At 35.0% G+C, this 23,026-nt stretch overlaps 1 protein-coding gene across 1 annotated transcript in view; it reads right to left on the bottom strand.

Moving 5' to 3' along the window:
• The window catches only part of PIG-O (phosphatidylinositol glycan anchor biosynthesis class O), a 151,359-nt gene that overhangs the window by 59,510 nt on the left and 68,823 nt on the right, over positions 1-23,026 (bottom strand). Inside the window, exons 4-5 of the mRNA XM_090415991.1 lie at positions 11,962-13,260; positions 513-813 (exon numbers count right to left, since the gene is read on the bottom strand). Coding sequence (XP_090272117.1) covers positions 513-813; positions 11,962-13,260 — 1,600 coding nt within the window. The remainder of the gene's footprint in view (positions 1-512; positions 814-11,961; positions 13,261-23,026) is intronic.

Genomic DNA, 23,026 nt, shown 5'->3' with positions numbered 1-23,026 from the left:
TCTCAAATGCAGTACAATTTCATTTTAACATGATATCAATATCAGGCTCATTGCAAGTGCTGATCATACATGTTACGAAACTAAAACTAATAATACTAAAATAGAGAAACAATTGTAAAAAGATTCATAATTTTAAATTATTTTTACACAGCAATTATACTTCCTTTTTCTCAGAAGACCATTACAATAATTGAAACAAATGATTTATTGGTGCAAATAATGGGGAGAGGAATGAAAACTTACATGAAAACACTAAATAAAGACTTGAGTAATCATGAATTTAATAGATTTAACTAAAATAAAATAACAGACATAGATATGTAAAACTGGTCATCTCACTAGTTGGCTAATTATATATTATACACATATACAAATATATACAATACAAATGTATTTACAAAGTCAAAATCTGGTTAATAACAATGGAAACCTAAATAAATTACAAAATTAATGATATGTCAATTAATTAAAACCACATACACAGACATAAAATATATATAAAACTAACTTACCTAAGGCACTACTGTTTGATAATTTTAAAGAATCTTCTATATCTATGGAAATGGCTTCATTTGAAGTAACTAGAACTAAGTACAGTACAATAGTGAGACTCATAACCATCAGTGCAGGAGCCAAACCATCTCCTGTCACAAGGAAAAGGAACAACAATACCACTGCACTCAAAACACTATGGCTAGTTAAATAAATCTGACTGGTAGTAAGTGACCAAGGTTCTAGCACCACAAGAGGATCAAGAAATATAATTACTAGAATGATAAATATGAGCACTAAGGCAGCCTGGCACAGGATAATCTGAAACAAAGAAATCACACGCATTTTTAATTTTACAAATGCTTAAAGAATTATCTTCATAATCTATTTAGACTTCATTCACGAAAAAAAAAAAAGTAGCTAAACTTGAGAAATAACTTTAAACAAATTACTGACATAAGGACTTTAAGTCTCTTTTTGTGTAGACCTTTACCCTAATGAACATACTATTTCTGACAAACCACTGTAAATTTTCCTGAGTGACAAAAACAAGATAAACCACAAGGTATTTAATAGATATCAGGTATATGCTAGTGCAATTTCTGAATTCCAGAAAGAGCAAAGTTTGCATACATCGCAAATACAATAGATAAATTTTGAAGTATCCTAGCTAGAGGATCACAAATTCCTTGGATAACATGAAATAGTCACATGATTAAACTTCATCAATTGCTGGAAACAGAACAGTTATATGTTCACAGCACTGTTGATGAAATTACTGAAGAGTGGATTTTATATGTACCCTTTCTGATGGAAAGTTGTAAAAGATCCGATTTCTAATCTGGGTGATGACAAAAAAGCATGTAAATAAAATTATAGAGAGTCAACTACTATTTTGAAGTAAACAACAAAATTATCTTCTATGTTTCAAATTTTACTTAAAGGTCCCCCCTTCAGAATTTTATTTACATGAACACTACCCACAAGCAACAATACTAGCCTATCCTATCAAGTGCCATCTCCATCCAGGAGATTAGATATTATGGATCTCCATAGATTTCTCTCTTGCTCTCTGCACAGTTCAAGACTAGCCAGTCCTTTAGTTTTTGAAATGTGTCATAATTTTCCTTTGTTTTTCCTCAATTCTTTCCTCTAATAAATCTTTTTAAAGACTTGCATGCTTCAGAGTATGCATATATGATATTTTTCTTTTATGTACAGTCTTTATTAGTTTCATCTCCAAAATTCATTTCTCTTCTTTTGGACTCACTGATAATCTTCCAGCCAGCTATTGTGTAATTGGCTAAGAGTGGAGACTACCTGCCCACTAGTTTTCAAAAGTTAAATCTAAATAACCTTGCGTACTCCCATTGAAAAACAAAATGTGTTAGCAGATTGACTTTATTTATTAATCCTCTCTCAGCAATCAATATGGCATCATCTGCATAAAATTCTTACTCCTATTTTTTACTCACTCAAGTTTTTCCGTGTTTTCAAAAATTACTGCAATTGAACAGAAAAGGAAGACACACGGAAGGAAGAAACATCCTATCTGACACCTTTATTTCAAAAGTTTCTGACATTGTTGATTTTTGCATCTTGGTTTCTGTATGCAATGTATGTACACACACACACACACACACACACACACACACACACACACACACACACACAGGATATCAGTCTTATGTCACAGCGGCCTATTCTTTTCTTCATTAATGTTTCTATTAATTTCTTATGGTGAATACGATCAAATGCTTTATCATAATCTAAAAAACAGACATCTCTCTGGATTTCCAAGTTTCTTTCTAGTGCCATTCAGATATTGAGGATACTCTCACTCTCTCCCTCTCTCTGTTTTTCATAAATCCACTTTAGATGTCTTTTATTTTGTCTGATGTTCGTTTGCCACCAGACTGGCAAACGAAAATTAGCAGATGAAAATGTGCCAGCCGAGTGGTTAGTGTATCTGTTCTCCAGCCAAAAGGCTGAGGGTTCGAATCCTGCCATGGATGTTTGCGATTGACCGTGAAAATACTGGTGGTGGGAGGTAGATGGCGTTGGTGTAGATGATGGTAGTTGTGATTCACTGTAGTTGGTGGATTGTGTGGTGGAGACAGAGAGATGTAGAGTAGGTGCCCTCCCTGGAGGCATTACATAATAATAATAATAATAATTTGTGATAGTAATTTTATTACATGGCTCATTAGGCTTACTGGTCTGTAAGCTTTACATTCAACTGCCGCAATTTTTCTGAAACGTTTATAAAGACAGAATTCCCAAGTTTATCATGAATTCTATCCACATTCATAAATATGGTTAAACGGTTTCCTTTTCTCATCTATTCCACTTTTTTTTTCCCTGCAGCTTTTGGCATTTCTGTATGAATGTTATCGTGACGTGATGCCTATCACATCTTCATTTGCTCTAGAGCTCTTAATATTTCTTCTTTTAATACTGAGTACAGTCTTCAAGTAACTCTGCCATAGGTGGAGCATATGCTCGTCCCTATGCCGGTCAAAAGAGGAAGGTTGAGCGATGGGCTAATCACCCATCCTCATAAAAAAAACCATGATTACAGAAACCACAAGTGAAACAAGAAATCCCTTGGGGAAGAGTGCTATGACCTGTGGTCTCCCAACAGATGAATATTTACAGGACTTTAGAGGGGAGTCAACATCTATGAAGCAGGTAGGGCAAAGTCTCGTGGAACCTCATTTGCGGATGAAGTCAATCACTCATCCTAAAATTAAACTTAAAATTGGAACATGGAATGTTCGCACAATGTACCAAATTGGGAAAACTAGGCAGATAGTCAACGAGATGAATAAATACGGTCTTGATATCTTAGGAATTGCTGAAATAAGATGGACAGGTTTTGATGAGATAAGAACAACCGACAAATATTGCATATTGTATTCGGGAGATGATGAAAGACATGAGAAAGGAGTTGCAGTGATTGTAAGTGAGAAAGCAAGGAAAAGTCTGATGGAATGGAAACCAATAAATAACCAAATAATTAAAGCTAGATTTTTCTCCAGGTTCATGAAATTGACCATCGTACAAGTATATGCACCCACAAATGATGCAAAAGAAACGGAGAAAGCACAATTCTATGAACAACTCCAAAAAGTGATTGATAAAGCCCCTAAACACGACTTGTTAATTTTGATGGGAGACATGTAGGGAAAAGAATGACGGAGGATGATCGTGCTATAGGAAACAAAGTGAATGGTGAGCAAAATGAAAAAAGAATTTTTTACATCCTTCTGTGAATTAAATAACCTCATTATAGGAGGTAGTAATTTTAAACATAAGAAAATTCAAAAATCCCCCCCGATGGAAAAACAAAAAACCAGATCGATTACATTGCTATATGTAATACTTTCAAGAGGACATTAAAAGATGTAAGGGTTAAAAGAGGAGCTGATGCAGCTTCAGACCATTTTCTGCTAACCGCAATAGTTAAATTAAAGCTAGCAAGAAATTCAAAACTAAAAAAGAATAAGAAAATTAAATATAACATCAATAAACTGAAGGAAAATAAAATAAAAGAGAATTTTACCAATGAACTGAAGAATAGATTCTCAGTTTTGGAAGAATCAAATGAAAATTATGAGAAAAATAAGATTGAAGCCAACTGGAAAAAGCGTAAAGAAGCCGTCAATAAAACTGCAGAAAATATATTAGAAGTGATAAGTGGGAAGTCACACAAAGAATAGATTACAGGAAAGACATTAAAACTAATTAAAGAAAGGAAGAAGAAGATAAAAGAGAAAATAAACAACTGCAAATCAGAAAGATTACATGGAGAATATCAGAAGCAATACCAAGATGTACATAAGATGGTAAAGCGCTCTGCCAGAAATGACAAGAGTAAATTCTATCAACTGTTGGCTGAGGATACTCAGAGTGAATGATACTGAAAATCTTGGAGAAGGTTATAAAATTATAAGACAACTTGGAGGAACCTATCAGATGAATGAATGTGGGGTTAAAGATAAAAATGGTCAACTACTAACTCAAGAGCAAGAAGTCCAACAAAGATGGAAAGAGTACTTTGAAGAATTATTAAATGTTAAACACGACTCTATAAATCCAAATATCGAATCCCCTTTTGAAGAGATGCCAAATGAATTTGAATTTGATGTAAACATGGGAGAGAGATCACAGCGCAAGAAATCATGGAAGCAATCAAGATCCAAAGAATAGAAAAGCAAGTGGAAATGATAACATTAGTGCTGAACTGCTCAAAGCTGACCTAAAAACATCAACAACTATACTGTATAAACTATTTAATAATCATATGGGCATCTGAGAAGGTTCCATAGGAGGTAGTAATTTTAAACATAAGGAAATTCACAAACTAACATGGATCTCCCCCGATGGAAAAACAAAAAACCAGATCGATCACATTGCTATATGTAATACTTTCAAGAGGACATTAAAAGATGTAAGGGTTAAAAGAGGAGCTGATGCAGCTTCAGATCATTTTCTGCTAACTGCAATAGTTAAATTAAAGCTAGCAAGAAATTCGAAACTAAAAAAGAATAAGAAAATTAAATATAACATCGATAAACTGAAGGAAAATAAAATAAAAGAGAATTTTACCAATGAACTGAAGAACAATTCTCCAATTGGTGAATTTAAAATGCACCAATTGGAGAGGCATCAAGCCTATTGTCAGTACCATCAAAGATCTTCACTAGAATCATAATAAGCAGAATAAAAAAAGCATTGAGAAAATTCTGAGAATAGAACAAGCAGGCTTTAGAAACGGAAAAAGCACAATGAATCAATTTTTTATTCTTAGAAACATAATTGAACAGAGTGTTGAACTAAATTCAACTATGTATCTCAGTTTTATTGATTTTGCCAAAGCTTTCGACAGCATAGACACAGAATGGCTATGGAAAATCCTGAACATTTATGGATTTCCTGACAAAATAATAAATATTATAAAAGATTTGTATGATGGAAGTAAAGGACAAATTCTATTAAATGGAACAGCCTCTGAAAGATTTTACATCAAAACTGGTGTTAAGCAAGGTTGTGTCATGTCTGGAACACTTTTCATCATTGTCATAGATTGGATAATGCAGCATACCCTGAAAAACCTGAAAACTGGAATAAGATGGAACATTGACACCCCATTAGAAGATTTGGACTATGCTGACAACATTGTACTACTATCATCTAGATTTGAAGACATGAAAATTAAGACAGCAAAGTTAGAGGAAACTGCTAAACAAATAGGCTTACACATCAATGAGAAGAAAACCAAAATATTAAAAATCAACAGTAAAAAGAATGATCCAATCTTCATAAATGCAAATCAAGTAGAAGTGACAAATACTTTTAATTACCTTGGAGCAACTGTCAACACGGAAGGTGGTACCAACAAAGACATTGCAATAAAAATAAAAAAATCTTGCTAAGCATTTAAAACTTTACAGATAATTTGAAAATCATTCAATACAAAAACAAACTTAAAGGTGCAAATTTTTAACTCAACTGTTAAATCTGTATTACTTTATAGAAGTGAATCGTGGAAATTAACCAAACAACAAGAAAATAAAATAGATGCCTTCCAAACAAAATGTCTTCGCAGAATTCTCAAAATTTACTGGCCAAATAAAATCTCAAATATTGAAATTTACAACAAAACCAAACCCATTACAATAGAGTTAAAGAAACACAGATGGACATGGATAGGCCATGTATTGAGAATGCCAACATTAGCACACACAAGAATAGCATTGCCGCCTGATGGTAAAAGAAGAGGGGAAAGATCCAAAATGACATGGTGCCAGATGGTAATCCAAGAACGAAACAAACTAGGATGGTCGAGCTGGGGAAGTAAGCAATAGGTCAAGTAAGTCAGTCTTCAAGAATGTATATTACTCTCTTTCTCTCTCTCTCTCCCCACTGAAAAAATCTAGGACGTGCTCACAACCCACCTTTTCATTATTTAGTATCACTTCCATTCCTCCACAGAGTCCAAAGATTCATCATTGAACACATGCAGACCACAATAATTATCATACCTTGCCTTAAATACATATAGCATTGGAGCATTCATCACCAACTCTAACAATCTATTCCACTTGTTTACCACCCACCATGCAAAAAATCTTACTTCCTTACTCACGACCTTTGTACAGTTCCCAGGAATGATCTCTCGTTCTCCCATCAGTCATTCTATGCAATAATTCCCCTATATCTATAAGAAAGGCTTTTCTCACCAACTTATACATCTAAATCATATCACCCCTTCTCCCCTCCTATCTACCAAGCTCTGAAGACCACATTCCCCCCCCCCCCCAATCTGCCTGTGCTCAATATTCCAGAGTCCTGAGACTGATTTGCCTCTACACACTCTCTCTCTCTCTAATGTTTTCTTATTGCCAATACAGCTAGGTGACTAGAACTGTGAATTGAAATCCAGATGAGGCCTAATCAGTGCCTTATACACTAGAACTATCACTTCCTTATCCATACATATCAGCATTTTTAGGTAACACGCTTACAACTTTTATATGTCTCTTGAACTTCAATCCCTGTGGACCAAGATCTCTGGCCTCTTCCACCTCCTGAAGCAAAATTCCTCCAATATGATAAACCTCATTCTATCTTCAATGGCCAAAGTGCATAACTTTACACTTAACAACATTGAAATATCCTCCATTCTTCAGTCAAAGCACCAATCTATTCAAATACTCTTGTAACAACATCACATCAGCACTTCCTGAAATTGTTCTTTCCTAATTTAGAAAACTGAATATCTCCTCCTCTCACACCCTGAACTATATCACTATGTCATTTGTTTTTGTGGCACTTTAATCTGAACTTTCATTCATCCATCCATATTTTCTTCTAAAAAAGAAATATTTGGGGGATACAGTCAAGCATCTTTAAGAGCTTCCTTGAAATTTTTCCATTCTTTTTCTATCTTCAATTTGTTATCAGTTTCCATTCCACATTTTAAGATGATATTCGACCAGAAATGCTGAAGATGGTGGTATAAGAGTCTTACAGTGGCTGCACTGCATAGTTCAGAAAGCCTGGACAGAGAGAAGCATTCCTGATGATTGGAGTAGAGCTCTCATAGTACCCATATATAAAAAGGGAAATAAAACTGAATGTGAGAATTACAGAGGTATTTCCCTACCAAGTGTAGGGAAATACTTCTGTAGGGAAATAATTCTTCTCAACCATTTCGTATACTTGAGAAACAGTCGAGAAGAATTGTGGAAAGAAAAGCTTAGTGAAGAACAAGCTGGATTAAGGCCAAATAGAGGCTGTCAGGATCAGATCTTCACTTTGCGACAAATAGTCGAGAAAGCATGGGAATATAACAAAGATCTGTATTTAAGTTTTGTCGATCTGGAAAAGGCATATGACAAGGTGCCAAGAGAGAAGCTATTCAATACGCTACAGTTATATGGTGTCAATGGGCATTATATCAAGCAATACTTAGTCTTTATTTGAGTTGTAAGTCAGCAGTTAGAATTGAAGGAAGTACAGGAAGATGGTTTAATGTTAAATCTGGTGTGAGACAAGGATGTACATTATCCCCTCTGTTATTCATTATCTATATGGATCACATTATGAAGGAAAGTGGTATTAAACATGATATCAAAATTGGAGATGTTAATGTCAGCTCTTTGCTTTATGCAGATGGTGTTATACTTCTAAATAAATCTGCTACAAGTCTGCAAGATTCTCTGACTAAATTGAATAGCTGTTGTAATAGATATGGTATGAAGGTCAGCAATAAAAAGACAAATACAATGAAAATAGGCAGAATCATTGAAAATGTCAACTGTATTGTGAACGGAGAACCTGTGGAATAAGTGAAACATTTCAGCTAATTAGGCACGATTTTTACTGAAGATGGTAAATTAAATATAGAAATAGATAATAGAATCAGCAAAGCTGGTATAGTAGGAAGTCAGTTGAATAAATTCATATGGAATAAGAGAGAAATTAGTCGGAACACTAAATTAGCTGTATACAAGACAGTGTTCAAACCAGTTTTAACTTATGGATCTGAGAGCTGGGTCAGAAGTAAAACACTTGACCAAAGACTAGAGACCGCAGATATGAGAAAGATTATAGGCGTGAACAGATGACATCAATGGCAATATCATATTAAAAACGAGGATATTAGGAAAGAACTTTAAATTGTCAACATCCAGGAATGCGTTAGCAGAGCTAATTTCAGGTGGTATGGTCACTTAAACAGAATGGGCGAAGAAAGATTAGCAAAACAAGTGTTCTCTGCCAGGTTGGCAGCAAAACAACCTAGAGGAAGACCAAGATATAGGTGGATTGATACGGCACAAAGTGCCTTAGACGATAGAAATATAAGATCTGATAATGTTGGAGTCTTGACAAGTAACAGACTGATTTGGAGGAAAATTGTAGATAGGAAGTTAGTAATGATGTAATTTTTTTCATGTAGTACTATCATATCCTGTACTCCCCTTAAGGGTACAGGACAGGAATTTGATGATGATATTATATATATATATATATATATATATATATATAAAATTTTCAAACTTTTTCAGTTTTTCTTGAATAATGTTTGTGTATTTGAGTCTATAGTTCACATCTGATAGTTGTTCAAATTTGATTCTTTTCAAAACTTTCTAACACACCCTTCTTTTCAATATGAAGTTCAATTTCATTCTGTTCAATACTAAATGGTGATCACATCCTATTTCAAATCCTCTGTATGCTCTTGTGTCTTGAACATCACTGTCAACAATAACATAGACTTTTCTTATTCCTTGCATGTTCTCTTCATGTGAATTTGTGCACATTTTTATGTTGGGACATGGTGTTAGTAATAATTAGTCCATGTCCTGAGCAGAAATCTAGCAGGTATTATTAGCTTTGCACTTTTCTCCAAATTTTCCCAAAACATTCTTATATGTCTGGTGATCATTTCCCACTCTGTTGTTTAGATCTCCAACAAGGACCAACTTTTTCATTGTGCCAGCTGCCTTCTCCAATGCCTCAAAAAACTCCACTTCTTCCTTAGTAGAACCCTCTGTGGGACCTTAAGCACAAATAAGTCTCATTATCCAGTTCTCCATTCTGATTTTAGCCAATATCACTACTTGATATTGCCTGCCATTCAAGAAGATTATCCTCATATTTAATGTTTAATATTATAGCAACTCCTTCTTTTCCCTGATTGTTACTGCTTGAATATAACATCTTGTATTTGTTGCTTAGAAAGATTTCATTTGTTTTTGTCTTCTTTGTTTTGGTAAGACCTATTATGTCAATCTGGTACTTATCCAATTCTTCTGCTAGTTCCATTTCTTTTCCATTTTATGCTTCTTATGTTGATGGTGCAAATCTTGATCTCTACTATGTTGAGTTTGGGTTTGTTCCAGTAGCTGACTTTTCGCTGTTTGCCCTGGTTCCCTGACAAAAACAACAGTGGCTTTGTTTAACTGGGACATGTCCCAGTAAACATGAAATTCCATCATGTTGTAATAGCATTTTGAGTTATTATGACTTAAGCCAATAAGAATACAATTTGGTCGGCTAAATCCCAAATTGCCAGCCCATCCTCATTCGGTCAGTATCCGGGTAGATACCCAACAGGGTGCACAAGAAGGTGAGGATTGGACATCAGATCAGAAGCTCTGGTTGGTTCTCAGCATTCCCCTCAAGGCCGTGTGGAGGTCTCCTCCCAGTTATCCAGCATTGACCCTTAAGCACCCCAGGAATTAAATTAGAACATTGAAAGAACTGAAAGAATAGGAATGAAATTAGAATATTTAAAGATAAATCAAAGAAATCTGTCTAAGTAGTATATAAAGGACTATAGTAGTATATAAAGGACTACATAATTGATGTGGTGGTAAGAGAGGAGTGGATAAACAAGTATATGCACAGTTCAAATGTAATATCATAGTGTTGCTTCATCCTTGTTCAAGGATAAAATGTGCACATGCACTAATGTAAATACTTTTGATCATTCACCACAACAAAATGTCAATAACAATATTTTTACAATTTCATCCCACACTATAATGGGAGTTGCCAACTGCCAACCTGGTTGGATGTCTAGATAGCATACCTGCTCTCTAATCAACAGGATGTGGATTGAAATCTCAGTAAGAAACAACTGTTTATGAAATCATGCTCTGGATGAGCTTGTATAGTTTCTTGAGTTTATAAAGCTTGATAGAAAGTGATCAATTCCTTTAATGCACTCTTATTATGATTTATCTGATTACATAAATTCATCATTTTACCATCTCTTCTATGCCTTTTTCTTTGCCATTTTCACTAATCTCTCATATCTGATTCTTATTAAATGGCCTACCACATTAGATTATCTCTGCTTACACATTCTTGAATATTAATACTGTCATGATAATCTTTCTAATATCTTCATTTTTAATAATGTTCTTCCTAATATTAATGCCATTTGTTCATTCTCAGTTTTCTTTCAAATCCCAGCCCGTGTAGTCTATTCTTTGATTTGCAGTTTTATTTGTTTTTTTTATGTGATTCCCTCCAATGAAAATTGTAAACTCATTATTACTAAAGTGGGATACAGTTCTTTTATTTATTTTTCAATATGAATCTGGAAATACTGTTGTAGAGACTAAATATGGAACTTTTTCTAGCCATTTCAGTCATCCAATAAGCAGGGTAGTAGTCTCACACAAAGCAATGGAATTCATCTTCCCATCTGAAGACATTCACAAACATCCCTGACAGAATTTGAAACTTCTATTTGGCCAACAAGGCTGGCTAATATTTCTAACCTAATCTCAGATATATTATTATTTCCTGAAACATACTTTCTTGGGGGGGGGGGTGTAAAATACTAAGTCCAACATAATTAAGATTTTATTACTACTTTCCTATCAATTCTTCCAAAAAGCCATACCTATCATATGTTTTAAGATTAGCAGTATACAAAATGGTATTCAAAACAATCTGGTGTTTTGGCTGATTTCCACCTTTATTTTTATTTTTTTTTTTTTCAGTTTAAATTTATTTAGTTGTCATCCACTAAGCCAGCCTTATTCTACATTTAATTTGCATTAATTTTTCTCTGCATTTAATTATTTCTTAATAGAGAATCCATAGAACAAGTTTACTGATAAGAATGCAATTGATTTTTGCAGTTTATCATTTTTAAAATTGATTTTAATCTCCACTTGGCTACAACAGTTATTTAATTTGGTTAATACAGTCAATGCGAAGGAATGATACCTATCTGTATTCTTGCTGTATAAATGTATAGAATGATGAAGCCCAAGTTTTAATAATATGAATTTTGATTAGGTTTAGTTGATAATGTGGTTACATAATGTAAAATCATGAGTTAAATTGAATGTCAAAATCAGTCTGTTGCTATTTTAAGTGTATCAGTTATTTCTGCAATATTTAAGTACTATATAAAAAATTATTCTCTACAACACTGACCTGTTTATTGTGAAGAATGTGTTCCAGTATCTGAGGTGATGCCAAAGATGTTGTCCAGTTGAGACACATACATATACATACAGTTGGAATACCATAATACAAAGAAATCACAGCTGGACTATAAAGATTCAAGGATACAAAGGAGTGTAACCAATAAAGTAATAAACCAAAAGGAATTACTACAGAAATCCAAGACAGAAGAAGACGTATTCCACAATAACTCTTCCATTTGGAAGACACACTTGATAATGGAAACAGAAAAGGTGATGTTTCACAATTAAGTTGCTCCTCTCTACACTTCCTGAAGCCACTGCTTGATCGAACAAGTAGCATAATGCATAGAAATAGGAGTACTAATTTAACAGTTATGGCAAACAATTCTTTTTTAGTTTTTTTATATTTGTGATTATTGGCTGAACAATATGCAGGCAATATATAAGCAATCAGTGATGTCTGTAGAAAGAACTGGACTATAATATCTTCATTTACCACAAAACTATTTGAAAAGGATGCTATGAAGTAACAAATGATTATCAGATTAGCGATAACAGCTCGAATTTCGAAAGCAGATATTCTTATAACAAACCAGGCCTTAGGAAGCTGGTACCATAATCCAGCTAGTAATGAGAGCACAGCCATAAAAAATAAACCCCAGGTTATAAATTGATTTTCAAGTTTTAAATGAAATACAAAACTTAAACAAGCTATCACAATTCCCATAGTTCCACTAATGGTAACTGTTAATGTTGCCAAAAATACCACAGAAAAATCAGAAGACACTGTTGCAAGTGAAATTACTAAGAGAGTTGTCAGATAAAGAATCAATAAACCAGCAGCCATTGAAGAAAGATTAAACACAGCCCACATTTTCTCACAATGGTTTCTTACAAATATGAGGTAATTTGTGTACTCTGTTAGTATATAATATAAAGTAGACTGGGATTCAGATTTGTCTCTACAGCTGCTGCTCAAGTTTTGCCACATTTGTGCTATGAGCTGAAACATGCGTTTACTCTCCAAAAGAATTTCAGGTGGAAATTCTGAAAATGTATGTGAATAAGATTCCAGGTAACGATATACTTGTGCAACATTGAGAGATTGCACTTCCACAGCAGAAAGCAATGGGTATAAAGAAGGATCCATGCAAGAATTTGTATATGAAAAGTGGATAAATTGTTGTTGTAAACTGTAGAATAACTGAGGAATAACAGAACCAAGATTTGAGAATGGTACAGGAATTCCTAGAAGTAATGCTACTGTTGGTACAAAATCTGTCTGTCTTACTATATGAATACCAGCCTGTTAAAGAGAGAAAGAAAAATAAAATAAAATAAATATATATATAGAGAGAGAGAGATGTTATTACAGTTTTCAACAAAGTATAATACTATTAATAATGCACAATGACTGTACCTAAACATTTATATATTGAACATAAGAGAAATGTTTGATTAAAAATATGAAAGCAGTTTATGTGAAAATTTTGCATACTTGCAATTTTTAGTAAAGCTTAACATAATTAAATAAGATTGATTTCTCAACGTGTAAGTTGCAAATCAAAAGCAGATCTGATCTTAAAGCCTAGACTAGTTATGCTTCTCAACCTCTTTTTAAGCCATATGTCCCCTTCTGATAACCAAAAAAAACTTATACTCCACCCTCCTTTAACATGTTCATGTAGGGGCAATCAGAACTCTTTTTCCACCACCTTAATCTTCTTGCCAAGTGAAAGAAAACACTGCACCCACTACAACTTCGTCCTTGGGTATTGATGGATGTTCCACACACACACACACACACACACACACGATTGTAACCAAATCTGCGTAGGGGAGAGGATAATTGTGTTTGTTTCAGGATATATTAGAAAACAATTAAGGAGAATGCTGTATTATTCAGTTGGAATATCTGAATTACTAAAAGGTGTAAATATGTGAACCATCATTAATGAGTCATGTGAGAGTGGCAAATATCAGGAAGAGAAACAACAGGTGTGAATAGAAACTTTCATTACTGTCAAATAATTATTAATAATTAACTTCTATAAAACTGAGAACTTTTATTGTTAAAAGACCATAAGATTTAATGATAACAAATACAAAGAGCCAACAAGTTTCATTAGCCACTGTCTAGCATTTTCAAGGCTGTACTGGTGTGAAAACAAATGCATCAAGTTACATGAAAACATACATTTTAGTAACTGTTAGGCTGTTACATTTGATAATTTGTGTCAGAATAATAATTCAGCCAGAATCTGGTACATGACCACGTGTTGTGTAGTTTTTCGCATATTGTAGTTCTGTTGAACTGAGAGAATTGATGAGACATTTCCATGTCTTTAAGAATAGCAACTTGATTTCTATTTAAATTATTGCCTGTGCATAGCACCACTGCTGCTTCTTTGAAAGTTCTCTGTCTGTAGTCATTCTCGATGTAAGGCATAGAACTGTTTTTCCAATCTATAACGTGATTTGATGTTGAGAAATGATGAGCTAAACCAGATGTGATGATTCTATTGTGATTGACATCCCCCACGTGTTCCTTCTGTCTTATTTCAAAACTTCTAGAAGTCTGTCCAATGTAAGAAAGGAATATCTTACATTGGACAGACAGAATATCTTACATTGGACGTGTGGATGGAATAAGAAATTCCATCCACACATGCATGGAATTTCATATACTCCAGGAAATTTGAAGAAAGGTACCTCATCTTTGGGAGATCTTAAGCCTTGTCTGATTGTGGTAGTTGGTTTAAAAACTACTCTGATGTTATGAGCTTTTAACATTCTTGCCAATTTTGTGGAAACTGAATTAATATATGGTTTGACAGTGTGGACACACATTGGGACTCCATTCCACATTGTTGGGGGGGGGTTCTTTAAAAAGCAATTTGTTTAAAATGTTAGAAGGGTATCCATTCAGAGATAGCGTTAGCTATTTGTGACAGTTAGGCCGTTACATTTGATAATTCGATAATTTTTTTTCCCACTTGGTTAGAGTATAATAAATTTAGTTTAATCCTTTATCCAAGTGTAAGGAAACAAAGTTTGTGCCTGAAGTATCTTTAGGACTAAGGCAACTCATGGTAAAGGTGGACCAAGCTCTCATCACTCCTTGTCTCAGTATCTCCCATAATGCTAAGCACATCTCCTTGCAGACATGTATAATGTTATGCATTAAGGGAAGGGCCACTGACGAGACCTCAATAAAGGTCGAAACCGGTCTGTCATAATCAGCATTCCGCAATTCTGATATCATTTATAACACTCTCCTTGCACTCTCTCTCCACTGTATCAGAATCGCCATGGAAACCAGGAGATCAGATCTGTGCCCAAGTTAGGTCTTATCAGGACCTTATAAAGGAAGTCATCACTCTCATCACTCCTTGTCTCAGTATCTCCCATAATGCTAAGCACATCTCCTTGCAGACATGTATAATGCTATGCATTAAGGGAAGGGCCACTGACGAGACCTCAATAAAGTTCGAAACCGGTCTGTCATAATCAGCATTCCACAATTCTGATATCATTTATAACACTCTCCTTGCACTCTCTCCACTGTATCAGAATCACCATGGAAACCAGGAGATCAGATCTGTGCCCAAGTTAGGTCTTATCAGGACCTTATAAAGGAAGTCATTTTACCCTTAAAGGGTAAAATGACCTCCTTATATTTACATGTCAAGGTGTGTTTAAGCATTACAATTATCCTCTGAGCTGTATTTTGTAATATGGCCCTTAAACTTCAACTTCTTGTCTACTTCAGCTCTTTATCTTGCCTAATCTGTTTTTTCTAGCATAATCCTAGCAATATATTATGACAGATACCTAATCACACCAACTGCATGACTTTACATTTACTAACATTGAATTGATAGCCACTCTCACATGCCCACATTCCCAAGTCTATTGAATTCAATCTGCAAGTACTGCATATCAGCCACATTCCTGATTACCTTTGTGTCATCAGCAAATAGCTGTATTGCTTCTGTCAAATCCTTCCTAATGTGATTAATGTGTAGATTGAATAACAATGGACCAAGGACTGATCCTCGAAGAAGTGTTGGTTACTTTAAATCTTGCAGACTCACAATTTCCCCCCTTCCCCCCATGTTGACAAAAGTATATGGATACCTAGTTGTGATTTAAAAAAAGTGTTTTAATTACATTTCTAATACCAAGTGGGATCAACTTTGGCCTGAATGACAGCAACTACCCTTTGGGGCATGCTTTCAACCAATTTCTGATACATTGCAACAGGAATATTCTTCCATTCTTCATGCAAAGCTACCCCCATTGCTGGAATAAATCCGGAATTCTAATTCATCCCAAAGATGTCCAATGGGGTTGAGGTATGGACTCTGAGCTGGCCATTCCAACACTTCAAGGTTGTTTTGCGGAAACCAGTCTCGGACATGCAGTACAGTATGACATGGAGCATTGTTATGCTGAAACATGCAGGGGTCACTGCGAAAGTACTTCCACAGAGTAAGAAGCACAAAGTTGTCCAGGTAACCTTCAGACATCATGGTTTTGGTCACGTCTACCAATGGACCAAGCCCCATCCAAATGAAACATCCCAATACCATTATCAAGCCTCCACCAAACCTGAATGTTGGAATGATGCAGTTCTGCCAGAGCTGTTCCCCAGGTAATCTCCAGATCCAAACATGACCATTAGAGTGAAACATTTGGAAGCATGATTCATTGCTCCACAGATCCCTTTTCCAATCATCTACAGTCCAGGAATGGCATGAAAGACATCAGTCCAAACACTGGTTGGCATTGATGTGCGACTTGCTTGTTCACAGCAGCTCTGCCATGGTAACCTAAGAAATGCCACTCTTTGTGGACAGTTCTAGTACTGACAGATGTCCCTGCAACATTTCCCAGGTTGACTATGAGGTCTCCCACTGATGATGTGTAGGATGCTCGAACATTCCGAGATGAGACAGAGTTTGCTGATCTTGGTCAGCGGGTATCGCTGGCCTCCCACGCCATTTTACTATTGTGGTAGCACCATCTACGAATGATATAAGCAATGGTGAATTTCGGTATACTGAGACAGATAGCAATGCCACAGACAGAAAGACCACTGACATGACACCAAACTACCATAACAGGTTGGAAGTTTTTCCGTTCAGCTGAATGTGGCATCTTGACATCAAGTACAGCACAAAACATGAAGCACATCCCACCTTTTATTACCAGACTCATACAGACACTCCCCGAATATTTGAATGTGGTAGGATCTGAAATTTGCATAGTATGTAAGGTGTCCAAATACTTTTGTCAACATGGAGTATGCCAGTTAGCAATCCTCTTATCCACATTAATATTTTATAATCTAATCCCAGATTCTCCAGTTTATGCAACAGTCTTCCATGTTATATTTTGTCAAAGTCTTAGCAAAATCCAAAAGTGTCATGGTGTATCCATTCCCCCCTTGTCTACCTCAATGGTAACATTATTATAGTATGTGAGCAAGTTGCTCAAACATGACCTTCCCTTAGTAAACACATGCTTTTCATTGCAAAGTATAGATTTTCTGTCAACCCATTTCTGTATGCAAGCCTGACCAAACTTTTCCAAAATCTTCACCACTGCCATTCCATTGATACTGACTTGTCGATAATTGGATACACCAGTCTTTGCACCACCCACATGCAATGGGATTACCATACATTCTTTTCACTCTCATGAAATGTTCTCTGGTCTGAGACTGATCAAGGGAATAGCTAGTTCAGATGAACACACACTTAGCATCCATGCTAATATTGCAGTTCCTATTGCCAAATTTTTATTCAGTTTGTGCATGAAACAGCTCTAGCACCTTCTTCTCCTGCACCTGAGTTTCTCCATCTAGTGAAGAGTTTGCAGTGCGCTCAATGTTGCACCAAGCTGATAATGTTTAATAAAATGAGCACTCATTGGTTGAACAATCTCTTCTACACCTGTCATCCACATACCCAGAGGTGGATAAGAGGATGGTTGATGGAGAGATATCAGAGTAGTTTATTCAAGAGTAGAGTTCAAAAGAAGGTATGTGACTAGTGGCATCCCACAAGATTCTGTTCTTGGACCATTACTGTTTAATTTGTTCATTAACGATATAGGAAAGGATCTGAGAGGAACTGTTCAGTTATTTGCTGATGATGCAAAGTTGGGTAGAGCAATAGTTAATACAAATGATGTCAAAATTTTGCAGGATGATTTGGAGAGATCGGTAGACTGTTCACAAAGAATTCATTGCGGAGAAAATTCATCACGGGGAAACTCATCGAGAGGAAAAATCATCAATAGGAAAATTTATTGCAGGGAAAATTCATTGCAGAAAAAATTTGCTGAAAGCGTTATTTGTTAGAAAATTGAAGTCAGTTTGGTTTAACACATGTTATGTAGAGGTGTATGATATTCAATAGTAAATTGTATCTGAGAGATACTGCGAACTCCGATGTCAGTATTGTATGGTATTGGTTTAATTTGTTTTAATTAAATTTTTTTATTTGTTTCTTTTTTTCAATAATTTCTAGATTGTAAATGAAAATAAATAAACCATCATGTATTATATTTGTAATGTTTTTTGTTTTTTTTTAAGTTTTATCGCATTTCAGCACATACTGGTAATGAATATATTTCTCAGATACACGTGACCTAAGATGCAATTTTTTTGACCATGATCTCTGCAGGGTTAACCTCCCAACCAGCAAGGACGTGTGTGATACGAGTCAGACCGCCTGTTGAAAAAACATGGATATCAAGTGCATTTGACTGTCATACCCATTAGAAGGTGCGATAATCCTTCACACTGACAAGAACACTTAACCAGATTACCTCGCATATGTAGCTATGTTCAGTTACCTATTGTCAGAAACGCAGTTGCTTACCGTTTGCTCAGTAACTATTGTATAATTATAGTTTTTAATACCAGTGATAAAAAGAAGAAAATAAGAGATCCTTTCATATTGTATCACTCTGGAGAACAATGCCACTATCATTTTTTTTTTTTTTTGATAATTATCTTAATCGCCAATACATTTTATTCTTCCAGAACTTGATTCAAGATCATTATTTTTGTGAAACAATTATTTTATAAATTCATAAAAATCCAAATCTTAAAATAAATACAACCTCCATCTGTTACAAATTGTTTTCTTTATTTTTTATTCATAATCTTAGAAGATTAATTCACAGATTGCATGAGAGTTTGCTCTTTTATGATATTACCTTATAGATAATCATACATAAATCTTGAATCATATCACATAATGGATAATATTTATAACGTAATCTGTAGTTCTTTGCACTTCAACTTTCTTGGTTTCCTGGAATAGCTCATTACATATTGAAATGAACGGCTATTATAAAGTAAACCGTTATGTTCATATTTTCTGCTAATTTTGATATTTTGCAGCAATTTTGAAGTAGCGATACTTTCCCTGCAGTTTATTGTTTGAAACATGTATAGGTGCATGCGTCAAAATGAAATTTTATTTCCAAAATTTTCATAATAGAATTAAAATTGTATTTTGTCTTTGATGGCTTATCGCCCTCCCTTCCAAACTATCAACACACACAAATACTGCTAGGTAACATGTGTGCACCTTCTTTTTATTTGAATTTGTTATTCTGCCAAAGTAATTGTACCAGATAACTTTTAATATTCCGATACTGAAATTAAATTGTGATTATTACAAATGAGCAAATTTTGTATATTTTCTTATTTATATTATTTCCTGATAAATATAAATGATTAAATTATGTGATATTGGGGAAATTAATGTTTAAAAAACAGCATCATCATACAAAATCAATATCAGAATAAAATTTAAAAATATATTTTTTTTTTAAATATTTTTAAAAAGTTTTTCTCATATAGGAAATTTTTTTTTTCACATATATCCGTGATTAATTTTCCCCATGATTACATTTCCAGTGATGAATAGTCTCCACAATGAATTTTCTCTGCGATGAATTGTCGCCGATGAACTGTCCGGACATGTTGGTAGACTGGGCAAAAGAGAATGGATATCAGTTTGATATTGAAAAGTGTAAGGTTATGGAGTGAAAAGATTACTAGCTGTATAGAAAGTAATCTGTAATAAGAAAATAAGCTGTAATCTTTACAGCTGTATAGATTACAGCTAGTAATCTTTTCACGCCATACATTGTAACCATATGCCTGGGAAAGGAGTGTCCTGGATTCGATTCTCGTCACTGACGTGAGGAGCTCAGGATCTTTCTCAGACATAGCCAAGTTAGTCAGTCTTAGGCATGGACTACAGGGTTTTTCATCCCACAAGGCAAACCAGCCTTGAGAATGCTTCTACAGACATAGGATACACCAGAAGGCGTAGGACTGATCACCTTATCCTTGAGTACAATTGCGGTTAAATGAATAGAAAACAAACCTTGACACTGCAAGGTAAAAGAGGAAAAAAGGAAGAAGAAAAATACCACGTTGGTGGAACTGTACTCCAGGAAACTGACAAAGCTAGAGACTTAGGAGTGCTAGTGGATAGGGAGTTAAAGTTTAGGGGGAACATAGCAAAGGTGGCTAAAGTAACTCATCAGATCACTTGGTTACTGAAGAATACTTTGACAAGCAAAGACAAGCAGATTATTGTTCCTCTTTATCGACCTACTCCTAATATTTTTAATAACTGATATCATCCTTATGCACAACCTCCTCCTTCCACATCATATTTTCTTTACAAATCTCTTGCTTAATAAGATTACATATCCATTTCACTTCTACCCTATTTATTCTTTGAACTCTTAAGGACACACTCCAATATTACATCATTTAAGTATTTTTTAAATATTTCCCCATGCACTGACAATATCCTTCCCATCCAACAACCAATACCATGGCACAGAACCCAGTGTACTCCTCAGTTGATGATACTTTCCTTAGTTCACAGCACATAGCCTTTTGTGAATAGAACATTCATAAACTTAATGACTTCCTAAATTATTACTACATGATCACTGTCACCAACCAGTGGCAGAATAGTTACATCTTTAACTGAATCCCCCCCCCAAGCATTTCTTTGACCTCAAGTTCCTCTCGTCACATGCTGCTTGAGGAAATTGTCTCATAGCAGCTCAATAAATTCAGATTTTTGCTTCTCATAAGATTTCGCTACTACCCAACCAATGTTCAGATAACTGAAGTAGCCCATTATGATTACTTGTCTCTCATGCATAATTTTTATTTGATAATGCATTTCTTTGTCACTAGCAACCGATTAACTAGGTTTGTAATGACACCCAACTATGTATTTGTACTCTACCTCACATCAGATGGCCTTCAAACTCACTACCACATAGAAAACTGTTATTAGTAGGTCTCAACTCTAACTGAATTTAAGTCATCCAATATCATTAGCAGCACACCCAAACCTCTCCTATCCTGTCTCCTTTCTAAATATCTTGTACCTTTTACACTCAATACCAGTTAATATGTCTGTTTCTAATAGACAAGTGTCACTAATGCTAACCTGAGGTCCTAATGTACTCATAAAGGCAACAAACTAGTCCTTTGTTGAAACTCCTAGCATTTGTATACCAACACAAGTTACCTGCATGCTTTTTTGTATATTCTTCTCTGTGGTCTGCATGACAAAGACAACTTGCACATGCTTGATAAGTCTGAACCAGACAAACAAAAAATCATTTTCTCCTCAATCATTTCCATGATAATGTCCATTCCCATCATTAGCACAGTTACATAACATTATTACTCTTACAAATTTTCACCATTCCTCCCATCATAAACTAGTTTCCCCAACTCTGTAGCAGATCTCATACCATTTAATAATTTCTCAAGATCTCTGATACCAAAGACATTCAAGTGTAGGCCATCCCTCTTATACAAATCCACTCTTCCCTCAAGCTCATTCCACACATCGAAAAACCCTCATTTGTGCTTCTTTCTACACAGACTATGCATTGAATCATTTACCATCATAGCCCTTCTTAATTCACTTCCATCATATCCAAGTAATATACTTATGATTTTCACTTTCTCACTTTTCACTCTCACTTTTTCCAACAATCCTTTCATATCTTTTCTCATACTGAACTTACTATTAGTTAAGTTATTCATACCTACTTCAATTACGATCTCTTTTGCTTTACTTTTGTTTTTCAATTGCATGTACTATAGTACATGCAATTGAAAAACAAAAGGGAGCCTGTGTAGCTCAGTGGATGTGGCGTTTGCACACCACCGCGCTAGGCCGCACGAAGGAAGTCTTGGTTTCGAGTCTAGTCGGCGACTAGAAGAAATTTTTCTAAGCCTTTTTTCGACCGGTTCCCGAGTTAGTCGATCTCTGGCATGGGCAAGCAGGTTTTTCCTCCCGGAAACTCGGGTTTTTCGTCCTGTAAACTCAAGAAAATCGACCGTAGAACCCACATTATTTCAGACATTAAATATATTGTGTTAGGGTTAGAGACCACGAGATGGCGGCACATTTGAGCCGTCTCTCTTCACTGCGTACCGCTTAATTAGTGATAGCCCTGGGCCATCTGTCTCTGATTGGGTACCAGTGGAGATTGAACTGCCCACTCAGTCTCCAAAAGTTAGATAGGGCTAAATGGCCTCGCTTACTCCCGTATATACGGGAATAAAAAGGCGTTAGCTGATTTTTTTTTGATTTTTGTACTATATTTTTAATTTCTTTGCTCCAGGAAATTTATGCATTTGAGATTTTTGATATCATTTAGAATTTTACAAATACTAATTTTATAAATAAAATTCTACTGAAAAAGTTGCAACTAGCATGGTGTATAAACCTTGTAAAAATTCAGCTGGATGTTGTGGAAGAAATATACACAATAAATCTAGTTCCCACAGATGAGGTGCACATGAGGACACTATCCAGCATGAACATGTTAAATATATCCTCCATAAAGAAACAATAAGAGGAATCTTTATATGAACTTTTTCAACTGTAGGTGAAAAAGTATATACACCATGATCTCATATGGAGAGTAGCAGGGATTTTCCTCTCAGAAACTTCTTTTTTTTTATCCCACATACAGACAAATTAGCCATGAGA

Source organism: Typopeltis vanoorti, chromosome 3 (genome assembly GCF_054136105.1).
Source record: "Typopeltis vanoorti isolate ZY-2024b chromosome 3, IOZ_Tvanoo_1.0, whole genome shotgun sequence".
Taxonomy (NCBI): domain Eukaryota; kingdom Metazoa; phylum Arthropoda; class Arachnida; order Uropygi; family Thelyphonidae; genus Typopeltis; species Typopeltis vanoorti.
The sequence above is the reverse complement of the archived record's forward strand: the minus strand, read 5'-3'. Positions and strand labels throughout refer to the sequence as shown.